Raw genomic sequence first — 15316 nt, forward strand, 5'->3', positions numbered from 1 at the left:
GGTTACCCCTCTGGAAACTGCACTAAGGGGAGTTTATGAAACATAAAAATCAGCTAGTTTACTAAACAATTCCACACCTCCACATGGTTTACAGATCTGGGTTTAGATTTTGAAATCCTTTACCTCATCCTGCCTCATCACATTCACCCTAATGCTGGGAGACCTGTGACTGGAAAAAACTATCCATTCAGGGATCATTGCTGATCTATATAAAAATGTGCAATGTAGAGGTGGCAAACACATCAGTATTGTCCCAAGGCAAAGGCATAGAAGAAGAAATAAAGAATTACCTGGAAGGACTTGATGAAGGTCCATAGCAGTGTGCGGATGCCCTCGCCTCGGCTCAAGAGCTTCACCAGACGCATCACGCGGAAGAGTCGGAAAAAGGTGATTGAGATGCGAGAGTTTTCCTCTGCGTTCTGGAACCCATTGGCACAGAGGGCAGTAGTTACAACAGAAGATGAGGAACACAGACCCTGGGCCACAGAAAATGCTACTTCACAGGAAGAGCTCACTGCACTGTTCCCCTGCCTTATAGACCTCTAATCTTTCACTAGTCCCAGAAGTTCAGACAGATGAATGCAGATATATAATCTGTCTTCTAGGACCAAATTGTTAGCCTATTTTTTTCTTCCTCATTCCTCAACAGTTCCCCATGGTTCTTCAGTGGCATTATCCAAAATCTCTCTCACACACCCCAATTTTAACAATAAATATTTTTCAAGGGCCTTGCTGGTAGTGTAAGGCATAGTTTCTACTATTCCTTTGGTTGAGAAATCATAACCTGTGAGACAAGAAAGCTATTTTGTTTTGGATTTGTATGGATTGAGAAACTGCCCCATATGTAATTTGATCAACAGGTGTAACTGGCAAGACCTCCATTTTGCTCACAACTTCCTGCTGCTTGGTCATGGTGACAAGCAGGAGGAAATGGAAACAAAGTACTTCATGCCACAGGCAATAAGTATTACTCAGCACAGGAGGACACTACAGAAACTGTCTCCTTATGTCCTGCTTGCTGTTCAGACTGCTCCAGTCTGCTACTTTGATGATCTAGCTTGAATATATAACCAACCCGCCTTGTGGTGCATGCCCTGTGGCTCTCCTGAGCACTCATGTTCAACCTATGTTCAATTTTCTCACTGATTTAAATGGGTGCATACACAGCCATGGCCTTTGCTCCTCATTAGTGTTCTGTTCCACTTGGCCAGAAGAAAGAAAAATGGCTATCTGAAGACCACCTGGTCTTGTGGGAACATTCTTTGGCCAGCATACAGAGATGCCTCTTCAGGTTTCCGCAAGGACTTTTTCATGCTCACTGAAGGATATTTATGAAGCTTGGAGCTGAGCATGCAGTTAACGGAAACCTAATTGCTACGGCCCAGTCGGCACAACATCTGCAGAACAGTGTGCTTTACTTTGCTTCCCTTGTGACAGACCCCATGGAAGAAGTAGGAGAAGAAAGCAGCCCACCAAAAAAGGAGGTAGCTGATCAGTCTTCAGTTGTAAGCAACAGCAAAATAGCAAGATGCAGACAGTGCTAAGTTGAGATGAGGGGTTTAATGGTCAATTCTGATGAAATTTATATTCCTTGAAGAAATACTCATGAGAGCAGATGCATGAATTATACTGGAAAGCAATATAATATCCACATGTGTTTTCCCATGAATTTTCTCCTCTGCAGGAAAAATGTTAACCTTAAAGATGCCAAGGTTTACTGAAACTTTACCCAATATATACTTAATTCATGTTATTTGAGGAACAACAGCAATTCCAAAGTTTCCTTCTGAATGGGGAAAACCTTTCAAATAGGCCTGCAAAACCAAGCTAAGCTAGAATGATTTCTTCAGGATCTGATGATCTTCCCACTTCTTGATTTTTTAAAAAAATAGCTTTGTACTACATGCTCACTGTTCTCACTGTTCTCAGTTATATTTCTCATGACCCCTAGGTATTTCCCATAGCCTATGCCTTGCTCTGATAAAGCAGTTATTTAGCCTGACTGCTACTGTTTAACAGTCCCTAGAGTTTAAATTAGATATTCCCCCCCCCCCAACTGGCCTTTTCTGTTCTCACAGCTCCTGCCTTATCCCTCAGTATTCATCTCCCCCACCCAATTCCCCAAGGGGAATGTGACTAGCTTGAACATTCCTTGTTTTGCACTTATGTTATGCCAAGGCAAGAGTTTCCTGAACAAGTGGGATCAACTAGTTTGCCTTGGCTTTTGTGAGAAGACTCCCTGCCAGGCAGACTGCTGGTGGGTGTGGTGGGAAACGAAGCTCCCAAACCATGCTAAGTAGAACAACAAAGGGTTGTTTCCTTTAGTGCCCTAAGAAACTCTTCTGCTCTTCTACTAGATGTGCTGTGGAAGCACAGCCTGATGCTGTGGGAGGAAATAACATTTCCCCTTCTGAGTACATATTGTGCCCACATTCTCTTCCACTGCTGCAGAGCGAAGAATTTGATGCCAAATAATGAAGAAGTACATAACCAGGAAACAGTGCAGATCACCCCCAAAAAACACACACACCCCAATCTGATCTTACTCACCACTGTGTATACCAGGAGAGAACAGACCCCTTTGATTTCCTGTTAAGAGCTCAAAATTAGCACTTTTGGGGTGTGTGTGTGTGTGTGTGTGTGTGTACACCCACACCCAAGACATAGAACAAAGTTCTCTCTTTGAATAATTTAGTTTACATAAAATACCTGCAACCTTTTCTATTAAAATAAGGTATTGTTAAGATGCTATAACCATAATTCATGCTTTACTGTCAAGTCCATTTGGCCTTGACAGCATTTGTTTTCAGTAGGCTTGTGGCCTGCATAACAGTAGTTAGTTTTGACACTTTCTAGAGTTGATTCTGCATGAAAACACTTCTGTTACAGCCAGTGGGAGAGGGGAATATTTGTTGTTCAAGGGCAGACAATTCAGCTGAGATTCCAAGGGGGTGCCCTAAACAACACTGTTGGCTTGTTTTGCTCAACATATTCTACTTGCAGAATTAAGAAAATAGAGGCCAAGGGGAAAGACTCTGTATTTGTGGAGTAAACCCAATGAGCATTATGAAATTTGGACTGAGAGAAGGAAGGAATTCCATTATTTCTTAAGAGTTACCAATCCCTTCCTCAAAGTCCCATTATTCCCAGCTTCACCAAGAAGTGAGGAAATTTATGCCAATGGTGGTGCTGTGGGTTAAACCACAGAGCCTAGGCTTGCCAATCAGAAGGTCGGCGGTTCGAATCCCTGCAACAGGATGAGCTCCCGTTGCTTGGTCCCTGCTCCTGCCAGCCTAGCAGTTCGAAAGCACGAACTGCAAGTAAATAGGTACTGCTCCGGCGGGAAGGTAAACGGTGTTTCCGTGGATAGCAGGGACAGGGCTACATGACAGGAGCTAGAGGGTTGTTGCTGAATGACTTCAAGCCTGGATAGGTTAGATGCTTGAAGAATGTTATCAGGCACTCAGGACTGGACTCTAGAGCAAATGCACAGTGCCTTTCTCTTTGCCACACCTTATTCTATTTGTGCTATTTGTTCATTGTATAGGTAATTTTCACACACAAAAATAACAATGTGGACCTTGTTCATAGTTTCAATTCATTTTGCAAATCAATTCCATTGCATCAAAGAGCTCATGACTTAACAAACAGAAAATCTGAAAAGGATTCCAATTCTCTCTTGGTAATTATTCATTAGAACGTCGGACAACAGTTAACTTGACTAAATGAAAGCTCAAGGATGCCCAATAAATACACATCATGTGCAGCATAATCAACAGCTCATGTGAACACCAGACTCAACAAACAGAAACACAACATGGTGGCTTCATGCAGAGATAACTAGGCTAAGCTTTGAGACAGAAACCTAGATGGTCAGGGTAGAGAGAATAGGGAGTGTATTAGGAGATTAAGAAGTGTGTCACAGAAGCAGCTGGGGAGGGGGGCAGGGTTCTGTTAGATCTTACCATAGAGGAAGAGCATTGGGTATGTTCAGCTGGCTTTAAAGAAAGGCAGACAGAGATAAACTGTAATAAGTCTCCAGCGAAGAGGCCCAATAGGCTATGTCTTGGATAACACAGGAATAACAGAACACCACAGCAATGGAGGAGAGTAATGGGGAGGGGGAGATAGGACGGCACAATAGAGAGACTATGCTGATTTTCTAGAATGTAATGGATCCAATTCAACCTGGGTGAAGGAAATTATGCCCCCACCCCTGCCAATGCAACAAAATGCACTTTCATACCAAATGTATGGAGGGTATGAATCTGCATCAGTTGGCTTATAGACCAATAGAAAAAAAAGTTGTGATCTACTGAGAAGAGGTCTGGTAGCTTCAGACTGCAAGTCTGGAATTATTTACTTGGAATAGTTCAGTAATATAAATAATACTACTCTAGAGTAAGTGGCACCATTTTTCTCCTCAGTATCCCACAGCTAGGATTGCAACTTTTTAAATTATTCTTTATTACTGAGTTCATATTCAGTACTGGTATTTCCAGTACTAAAAAGAGTTGGTTAACATCTTAAACCATGCTGCAACAAGAAAGTATACATTTAAACAGACTTTTAGGGAAACAATGGAAATGTCTTAAACAGACAGGCCAGTGACCAGCCAAAGGTAGAATTGCTTCTGCTCTGTCTTTTAGGCACTCCCATGGCCTCAGCCAGGTCTTTTCTGAACTAGTGCTTATTAAATATTTAATTTGAGACACTAGGAATGGAACCTGAAGTTCTATGCATGCTGTTGAGTCTGGTTCTGCTTCAGAAACACAGAGACAGAAATTTAACCAGATGTTTTTATAAGTCTGGCTGTACCGCGAGTCAATCCTTTGCATGCTTTAACCAAATGCTAAAACTGAAAGTAGACATTTATATATAGCAGCTGTTTTCTGCTGATGGAATGCTAATCCAATGCAGATACAGGGTGGTAAAAAAACAAATTAATTTTATCATACTACTTCCTGACCAGATCTCCATCAGCTCAATACTGGCTACTGACATTAACCAAGTAGTGAATTGCAGGGAAGCCACAAATACATTTATGGCATCTGGTTTGTGGCTGATATGATCCATGTTTCAGCCACACTTGCAAAAGCACTATTCCAAATCCATTTTCCCTCAATTGCATTACAGCATATGCCATGCAAGGGCATTGGCTCTTGTGTTACTGCTGACTGCATTCTGGAATTCTTACAGGCTGTTCATGCTATAAGGAAAACTCAAAGACTATTTCACACGTTTGCATTGTGTACTATTTTAAACAGACATTGCATTTATGGTTAAAGCATACACCATACAAGTAAATTATTTCTACTTTTTTGAAAAGGGGAGGGGATGTGCTGAACTTTGAAAAAATTACCTCAATTAGTGATAGGTATCTGTTTCTTGGATTCTGCTTCTAGCAGCTTATGATTTCAGCAAAAGTTTTAAGATTATTAAAATATTGTTATAACACACTTTTTCATATCTTTTTCTCTTTCTGATATGTATGTCCTTTGACCATTATTGCTAATATTTTATTTAACTTTATTTTTCATAACTTCATAGCATTTATTGTGTGTGTGTGTATTCTGAATTTCAGTATTTTCTTCTAGTTTCTAAAATTAAACAGGATGATGTAATACATTTTAGCAATACCATGCATAACTAGAAAAATACTGAAATTCAGAATATATGCCAGTCAGAAGTGTCTGGGAAATTCACAAGTAAGGCATGGTGATTGTAGCCATTCCTGCTGTTTGCCTCTAGCATCTGGTAGTAAAAAGTATATTGCCTCTGAAATTATCATTGCTAATTGCCATTGTTAAATTTATCCTCCATTAATTTGTCTGATCCTTTAAAAAACAAAACATTCATACCATTACCACCTCTTCAAATCCTTTTGTGCATCTTCCGTTTCTTCACATATTTTTTGTGATGAGACAACAGTTGCAAATGTTTAGTATCCTAAATGGGGATGCACCTCAGATCTCTATAAAGGCATTGTGATATTTGCTATTTTATTTGTAATATTAAGTTCATTACATTCATGTCAAGAAAGGGAGAACAAACCTTTCCATCTATCATATATTCATAATGCCTGAAGAATCAATCACACGAGTTCTTCTGTGTATGATCTGCAAAATGCACATCTCAAAGTTTTTCTGTATTATACAAGTAGTACAAAATTGTGTCCTCCCCGCAATGGGGCATGAATAGATAAAAGTAATATCTCAAAACTGTACCAGCCATCTTTTATAGTGAACAGAATGAATTTGTGAAAATTGTTAAGGATTCCTTAGCACTAATAAGTACAGTAGTATAATACCGGTATATTGAAAGGCTGCACATTGTGCATCTGCTGATGAGAGTGTTGAAGTTGGACTTATAAGTGAAAATACCTTCACTTGAGGTTCATGCTGACCAATATCCTTGCCTCTGACAGAACACAATATGACAGACATCAGTTCAAGTGTACAGGAGAAAAGTCAATGAGGCCATTTCCTGAAATGTTTGCAAACATAAACATATCTGATATTGTCAAGGCTGGAATTCAAGCACTGATCTCAGGAGACCCATTTGTCAAGCATAGTAATTTCCACCAATTAATTTGTAGGTTATTGCATTTTCTCCTGGTTGGAGATAAACACCATGGTCACCTAACCTTCAGCACCTACCACTGCTGCTGCAAATATATAATTTCAGTTCTCTGGTTAGAATCTCACTGTGGATCACATCCACACCATACATTCAAATTACATCACTCTTCCTCCCAAATCCTGGGAACTGCAGTTTATTAGAGTGCTAGGAATTGTAACTCTGTAGGATGTAAACCATAACTCCTAGGTTTTTATGGGGGGGGGGGGGAGAGCATGTGCTTTTAATGTATGGTGTGGATGTGACAAGCTTCAATCCAGAATAAAAACAAATGGAAACCCACCATCCCATTCTAGGTCCCAGCCTGATCCAGGTGTTACTTTTTCTGGAAGTCAGTTATTAGAAAGTGGTATATAATTTGTACCTTATTTTATTGATTACCCCAGGACATAGGTTTGATGGGAGGGTAGTTTCTCATCAGGCATACATATATCCAACATGGTTTTGGGCTAAAAGGTATCTTGTTCCCTGTTTCAGTTCTGCTTCCTCTTGTTGCTTTCAGACTTTTTTCTATAGCCTTTGTAACTATTGTGAATTTTGATTCTTAAACTCTAGATGCTGTAAGTCCAGAAACACTAAGTCTTCCTGGAGCCAGTTGACCATCAGTGTCTTGACTCTCTAGGTTTAATTATGATGCTACACTTGTAGAGGCCCTAATCATGATTATGTCTGGAGTTCTGATTATGTATCTAACAGTCAGTGCTGACACTATTGTAGCCATCTTATTTGTGCGAGCGGTGTATCATAGGAAGAGGGCACTCAGTGTGAAGTCACAGAAAAAGAATTATTAACCTATGGGACTTCTGCGTTTAGCTGTGCATTCAATACCACTTAAACAAGAAGTTACCTGCACAGGTAAACCAGCTGCAAAAACACCTGCCTTATGTCTTAAATTCTAATGCTGAGTCAGATTTTTGTGTCATATACTTGTTAAGAGCTGAACCCTGGTTCTGATCCCTCAAGGGCTATCATTTGCCTTTTCTTTAACCATGGCATCAGGAGTCAGCTGCCCGATTTTAATATGGAACAGGCCCTTTGGCAATGTCCTTATATCAACCATGCAAGTAAGGACAAAAACCAAACCCTAGATAAGTTCTAGATGAGAAAGACTCTCCTCCCTGGAAGAGAGGGGAGTGGTTGTGGGCGGGAGCCCAAGCTCCGCCCCTAGCAGGGGGCGTTAGCCCCCTGCCTCCCCCACTCACCTGGTTGGCGCCCACGCCCATCGGCAGGCACCCAATCAGGTGCCTCCGAGGAGGCGTTTACAGCAGCCTAAATGCTGCGGCGCCAGCCCCTCCTCGGCCTCACTCTCCGTCGTCCCGTCGCGGGTGTGTCGAAGGGCTAGGTGTGGCCATCGCCTATGCCTTCAATTTTTGGGTATTAAAGGAATGTGGCGGTCGTGTATTCTGTCCGATGCCTGCTTGGCGGGAGGCCATGGCACGACCCTCGGTGACATCAGGGGAGAGCCTATAGTTGAATTAGCATCAACAGGCTCCACCTACTGGTGAATAAACCCTCCTTGTTTTAGACATCCAATGCCCAAGCCAATACCTTTTCACTGCTGTAATCAATAAAGTTGTGGCCTTTTCTTGCCCATTAACCTAATATCACGTGTCCTTGTGTATTCATTCGACATTGCGGGGGTCGGGTCCTCGAACCACAAGAACCAACAGAATAGGAATATTATATCAACATTCATTCTATTTCCAAAATTCAAAGTTGAGTGTGGATCCTTATGTAGCCAAAAGATCCACAAGGCAGAATATGCCAGCAAGCATATAGATTGAGGTGATCTGGTTGATGTAGTATAGTGATGGAGTTTCAAAAAACTTTCTGACTCCTAAGTAATAAGTAATATGTAATAAGAGGAGAGGTCCTTATGCAGATTAGAAATTGGTTAAGTTGTAGGGAACAGAGAATAATAAATGGATAGTTCTCTGAATAGAAAGATGTAGAAGATGTTCTCCGAGGATCTGTACTGGGACATGCACTTTTTAACTTGTGCATAAATAATCTAGAGTTAAGAGTGAGCAGACCTGATGCTAAAAAATTATTCAGGGTCATTCAAACAAAAAGAGATTATGAAGAGCTCCAAAAAGACCTTTCCAAACTGAGTGAATAGGAGGCAAAATGACAAATGCAATTCAATGTAAACAAATGTAAAGTGATGCATGGCAGCACAAAATAAATATTAATTCCACATCCAAGCATCCAAGTGGATAGCTTGATGAAGAGGTTGACCCAATGTGTGGCAACTGTGAAAAAAGGAAACTCCATGCCAGGGATCATTAGGAAGAGAATTCAGAATTAAACGTCTAACATCCTAAGGTATACATATCTATGATGCAATCCCATTTGGAATTTTGTGTACAGTAGTGGTCTCCTCACCAAAAAAGGATATTATAGAGTTGGAGAAAGTTCAGCAGTGGGCAACCAATATGATCAAGGGGAATGGAGATCTCCCCTATGAGGAAAGGTTGCAGCATTTGAGACTTTTAGTTCAGAGAAAAGGTGAGTAAGAGGTGACATGATGGAAGTTTATAAAAATAGGCATGGCATGGAGAAAGTGGATAGAGAAGTGTTTTTTTCTCCACTTCTCATAATACCAGAACTCATGAACATCCAGTGAAACTGAATATTGGAAGATTCATGCAGTGCATAGTTAAACTATGGAACTCACTACCACAGGAGGTAGTGATGAGCATCAACTTGGATAGCTTTAAAGGGAGACTGGACAAATCCATGAAGGATAGGATTACCAGTGGCTACTAGCTCTGCTTCCATGGTTGGAAGCCTTCATGGTTGGAAGCAGTAATCAGTTGCTAGAAACCACAGGAGGGGAGGGTGCTCTTGTGCTCAGGTTCTGCTTGTGGGTTGGCCATGGGGGAGAAAAGAATGCTGGCCTAAATGGGCCATTGGCTTGATCCAGAAAACTCTTATGTTCTTAATTAAAGTCTGATAAATGGATGTAAAGCTGTGCCTTGCAATTTCAGCAAAAAGATACATCAGAATCAAAATGGCTTAAAACACTATCTCCATGTAAATGGTATATATTTGCAGTATTAGTCAAGATTACTGGACGGATCTTGACTGTGAATTGCTATTTATAGAGGAAGAAGAGCAGAATCCCTAAAGTTAAGGGAGGAGATAGAGAAAAATAAACAAATAAAGGCCAAGAAATAAACACAATAAAAAATGGCATGAAAGATGAATAACAGCAAACATACCAGTATAAATGCTCAAGGAATCAAATGTGCCCACTGCACTGTGAATGCAAGTCTGTCAATAGTTCACCATTTAAATTTGACATGAGGATTGGCCTTGACATACAACCAATTCCAGGGGGTTATATTTGCAGTAAGCTAAAATGTTATTTCTGTCATTAGCAATGCCTAATTAAACCCTTTTTATTAGAACAGATAGTTCTCTAGTTATAGCAGACAATGTAGTATGTAATAGGTTGGTCATATGTACAAGAGCTCCAGTCTAACTGTATGTGTATGCAACAGCCTGGATTAGGATTCTACCAACAGCCCTGATCTCGGAAGAGGAGAAGGGATGAATCCTGTGCCTTGTTTCCCCTTTTTGTTCTGATTGGCAGTGATGATCAGCCCTCTGGATGACATGTTGTAGTTGTCAGGGGCTGTTTGCTAAGTACTTGTTTCCATGCACGGGTCCTCATTGAGGTAGGGGTGTGTGGATTCCACATATTATACAAACATCAAAACACTCATAAAGTAACATTTCTCATGCTATTTTGACCATGAATCCATATATACCTATACACACAATTAGGTTTGAAACAATCCACTCTATGAGTGGTATTCAACTAACATAGAGGACACCCATTGAAATTAAGAAACATGGCTGCACTAGGTCCATTAATTTCAGTTGGTCTACTCTGAGTACAGGTTTGTTGAATGCCATATGTTCATTTCTATGCATTTTAGGAAGCTGCACAAGAAAAACAGGTGCCAGAATTCACCAGGAGCTAGGTGGAGTCATAGATCTAAAACAAAGTATAGACTTGCACATGCTGGCCAGCTTCTGTTTTGACTTGAAATGTTCGTTTTGGGCTTCTCAGAAGTATGTAAAGGGGAGAAACAGCGCCAGCCCACCTGAGAGGTGCTGGAACTGTGCTCTGGCGTGCTCCAGCTGAAAAAAACCACTGCACATAGGAATAATGCTAAGTAGTTCGGCAGTTGTTGTTTTTAAAACTTCCTAAAATTCACAGAAATGGACATGGAATGAATGATTTCAAACATCATTTGAGTATATGAACTACCATATATTTACAGTGAATCTTACCATTCCAAGTGCTGGCAATTATAATGAAAAGTCAAATACTTTAATTTGTTTATGCAAATGATTTCCAACAATGTCACATACTGATTTGCAGGGCTAGTCCACCCATGAAGCAGAGTGAGGCAACTGCCTCAGGCAGGTGCCACAGTGGGAGCAAATCCAGCCTCACAGGAATGCATCGCCACCTGCTGTTGCTTCTGTGGTGGCAGCGACAGCTGTGGTGTATTCCTTGGCAGCTGGTCCTGCTGCCTCCTCAGCAGCCCTCTGCCTCAATTCTGCCTCCACTGTGAACACTCAGCAAATAGGCACTGCTGGTCTTCTCCCATCCCTAGGGAGGAAATGGCAGGGGCTGCCTTCTGGCCTCTCCTGGGCTCCACCAGCCCAGAGTTGGTCGCTTTCTCCCCTGTGACGGCCTTTACTTCCCACATCAACCATCAGGTTGATTTGATCCTCTGACACTGTTTGCAATGTAGATCTTCACTTACTACTTACAACTTGGGGTGGTAGTGCCATTTTTGAGGTACCAAAATGTCTTGGGCCAGCCCTGTTGATTTGGGTTATTGGGGAGGAAGAAGCAGCCGAGATACATTCCAGACATCGTGATATATCAGTATTTAGCTGCTGATAAATGACAATGTTGATATTGCCCAACCATCCTTGGATTGCAGAGTTATGGTGTTGAGAGATATGTCCATTTCTTGACATGTGGTCAGGGACGAGTATTTGGTGATGGGAAGCGTGTAGTAGCAGGACTTTAACTTATTAGAAGATACTGCTTTTATTTCAAGTAGCTACCTTCCATTGTTTAAGAATTTAAGCCTACTATCTTAATTGACCTGGTAATTACTTGTTAATAGTTGGGAATGTTTTTGAGGGCAGCATACACATAGCACAGAAATACTAATGGAATATAATACCCCCTTTGTGTAGTAATACTTGACTCTGATATCTGCATAGAATTTCCTAGAAAGAATCTTTCTTTCTTTCTTTCTTTCTTTCTTTCTTTCTTTCTTTCTTTCTTTCTAGTACAATAGCTTTGTAAACAAGCATTTTGGTTTCCCTGTGAATGTCTCGGTCCTCAAACACTCTGCACTTCAATCAGGAGAAAGCCACACTCGCAGAGCTCAGGCGATGCTGGATTTCAGCATCAATGTTGGCCCTTGTGGAAAGATAACTGCCTAGGTAGGAGGATTGACATTTTCCAACGTTACACCATTGAGTTGGATTTGTGGCGCTGCAAATGGGTTATTTTGTACTTGGTGGTGCAGCACTTTGGTTTTTTGGATCATCCTAAATATCTTTGCAGACGCTTATGAAAAGCTTGGCCTATCACTCAACAGAAAGAATCACATATTACAAGCAGTAATGAAATCATTCATACCTTGAGTTTTGATGAGGTGAAAAGATCTCTTGAGACCATAGTAGAAAATTCACTTAAGGAAAAATCATGATTAGGAATTATTACTAAAGAGATGAAAATAAAATAGCAGGTATCACAATGCCATTATAGAAACCTTATTGTATTTCCACTTAAGAATACAATGTGCTGCTCTGATCACCCCATTTCAACAAACATATCTAAGCAGGCTGGAATGGAGTGGGGAGATATGACAAGTGATTGAAGATATATTCATGCTTCTTTCTGAAATTACTAGACTCCAGAGTCATGTAGTTCAGTTTTCTGGCAATAGGTTAAAAACAGAGAAAACCACATAGTTAACTAATGATGATGATTGTTCATCATAAAACAATGGCCTTTAGTTTATATAGCTTCAGAAGAGGGTTAGATAAATTCATGGAGGACTGGTAAATTCATAGCCATTATAATTGCTTATATGTGCATGGCATATAACAAAAAATATATTTGACAAATCCTTGGCCTAAGGGGCTTAAAATCTGAAAACAGATACAAGAGAAACAACAGTGTGAGAAGAGGGAAACAGAAGTAAAACTAAGAGGAAAAGTATATGCCATTCTTTCAATTATACATACTTCAGCTTAATTATAATAGTATATGGAGAGTAAGGGGTTGCTTCAGAGAAAAATATTAATTTGATGAGCGGCCTGAAGGAAATATGGGAGGAGATATAATAGAGGCATTCTGGGAGGCAGTTCCAGGCATAAGGGGCATACGGGACAAAGGGTGGATTTGTTTCAGAGAAGAGCATGCTGGATGAATGGAAGTGTACCAAGGTGAGACAATGAAAGACTAGCTGAAATATGACTGCAGTAATCAGAATGGGAGATAACTGAAACATAGACCAGGTTTCTTCTGAAGGCCATTAGCCATGATAGGTAAAAACTGAATTACTGTATTCAGGATCTTATTAACCAGTGCTATGAATGACTATCAGGTTATGACTATTTCCATGATGCCTTATTTGAGAGCTTCTTGGTGCATCTGACTGGCAATTGTTAGAGTATGCTGGGCTGACCTGGTAAGACAATGTTTATATGCTTAGGAAGAAGAGACAAACTATGATTCTTCTGTTTATTTGGATGGACATTGGGTTCCAATTAGTGTCTTTAGCTACTTGGTAGACATATTTCAGTACAGTGGAACCTTGGGTTAAGAACTTAATTTGTTCTGGAGGTCCGTTCTTAACCTGAAACTGCTCTTATCCTGAAGCACCACTTTAGCTAATGGGGTCTCCCGCTGCCGCTGCACCGCCATCGCACAATTTCTGTTCTTATCCTGAAGCAAAGTTCTTAACCTGAGGTACTATTTCTGGGTTAGCGAAGTCTGTAATCTGAAGCATCTGTAACCCGAGGTACCACTGTACTTCACATTAGCACAGCTTCCAAGGTTCAGATATGCTAGGTAAGTTTCCTAGTGTATTACAACTTATAGGTCCTTTTTGGGAAGGACTTTTAGGGAAGGCTTTATAGCAGTTCACATTATTTGCATGTTAACTGAAGCATTCCCAGGTATGGTCTGGAAAGACTCCTGCCTAAACCCCTGGAGAGCTCCTGCCAGTCAGTGTCAACAATACTGAGCTAGATGGACAGTTGGTCTGCCTTAGTATAAGGCAGCTTCCTATCCATAAGGCTGCTTCATATGATTTAATAAGGTCAGGATTAGACCATGTATCAATCAGATTTTTATTCAGTCTACCTTGAGGTACACTGTTTTCAATACACAGCATTTAGTGATAAAAGCCCAAAGTCAAAAATACACAGTGATTAGCTGAAATATTGAATATGCTCAAGACCTTTCTTCCTAGTATTTATTGAGTCTGAAAGTGAACTATATATCCAAAAGAAACTATACATGAAGGCTGATTAGATGCCCCCCAAGTAGCAGAGTTGTTTCACAGTTAAATGCTTCAGTTCAAATATGTGGGTAGGCAGGAAGAAATAATTTGCTGCCAGTTAATTTTTATTTGAAAAGTAGTACACCTAACTTTTAATTCATTTTCTGTGTCTTTCTACTGCTTATTTAATTAGGATATGATTCAGGTCCAAGCTGGCAGTGCATGGCAGATGTAATGGCCTCCTGGTTTTTGGTTTAAATAAAAAGCAGCTGCAGGATACTGCAAAGAGAATGTGTGTGAGAATGACTACTTAACCTTTTCTCCTCCAGCCATTTTTGCTGAAGGTCATTTACCCCCCAAGCAGTTTTTCATCTTTTCTCCACAGGTGAAAAAGCAGCTTGTGGTGGTGGGGATGGGTGTTAAATGCCAAAATTGTTGAATGATTTTGTTCCCTAAGTGTAACTGAAATTATTTTCAGCAGCGGCTCTCCGCTGGCATAATGCTCTCCCCAGAAAGCATGCTTGACACTATAGTTGTTGTTTTTTTATATTTGGTTTTGATGTTTTTTGTTATTTCTATTTTTATTATGTAAGTTGCTTTGAAACACTTTGGTGTAAAACACGAGAAATAAATACTACTAATAATGATTATTTATGACATAAATAAATACCGGTAATAGCATTTGGGGCCACTATTATGATAGGGACAAAAGTTCTTTCAACTCCTGGATGGTTTGTCCTTCACTATTGGGCATCATAATGGGAAGGGATTATTTTTCAGCACATAAACAAGATAGAATTGCATTGAATCCCCTGTCTCTATGTTTCATGTGTCCTTTCTCTTTTCTCAGGTCATATTGGCCATGTTTTACTTTTACAACCAAGAGCATAATAGATATAGAAATTAAGTGCTGCATAGTTTTCCAGGGTCTGCAACTCAGCAGGGGCCCCATTGAGAAACAATTGCTTCTCCTCTTCACCACTGCTTGCTTGTTCACCTGCCTCCTGCTTGAGTCTAGGCAGCGGCGGTGGTGAAATGGAGGAACAGAAAATGACATGACCTGTTTGTTCATTGGCTCTCTGCTTCAAGTTGGTAGTAGCAGTGCTGAGAAAGAGGAGCTG

The 15316-nt window shown here is 40.5% G+C and overlaps 2 protein-coding genes and 1 long non-coding RNA gene across 15 annotated transcripts in view; 1 reads left to right on the forward strand and 2 right to left on the reverse strand.

The window, feature by feature from the left end:
* Window positions 1–15316, reverse strand: part of LOC310826186 (tigger transposable element-derived protein 1-like) — a 1677490-nt gene that overhangs the window by 1169138 nt on the left and 493036 nt on the right. The window lies entirely within an intron of this gene.
* The window catches only part of LOC310826291, a 99941-nt gene that overhangs the window by 50181 nt on the left and 34444 nt on the right, over window positions 1–15316 (forward strand). The gene's annotated exons all lie outside the window — the stretch shown is intronic.
* Window positions 1–15316, reverse strand: part of CACNA1C (calcium voltage-gated channel subunit alpha1 C) — a gene marked incomplete at its 5' end in the record, with an annotated part of 442620 nt that overhangs the window by 32449 nt on the left and 394855 nt on the right. For all 9 annotated transcript variants that reach the window (XM_083699782.1, XM_083699784.1, XM_083699786.1 and 6 more), the window contains 2 exons: window positions 291–419; window positions 3966–3998. In XM_083699782.1, coding sequence (XP_083555908.1) covers window positions 291–419; window positions 3966–3998 — 162 coding nt within the window. The remainder of the gene's footprint in view (window positions 1–290; window positions 420–3965; window positions 3999–15316) is intronic.

Source organism: Podarcis gaigeae (assembly GCF_964106915.1).
Source record: "Podarcis gaigeae genome assembly, chromosome: 10".
Lineage (NCBI taxonomy): Eukaryota > Metazoa > Chordata > Lepidosauria > Squamata > Lacertidae > Podarcis > Podarcis gaigeae.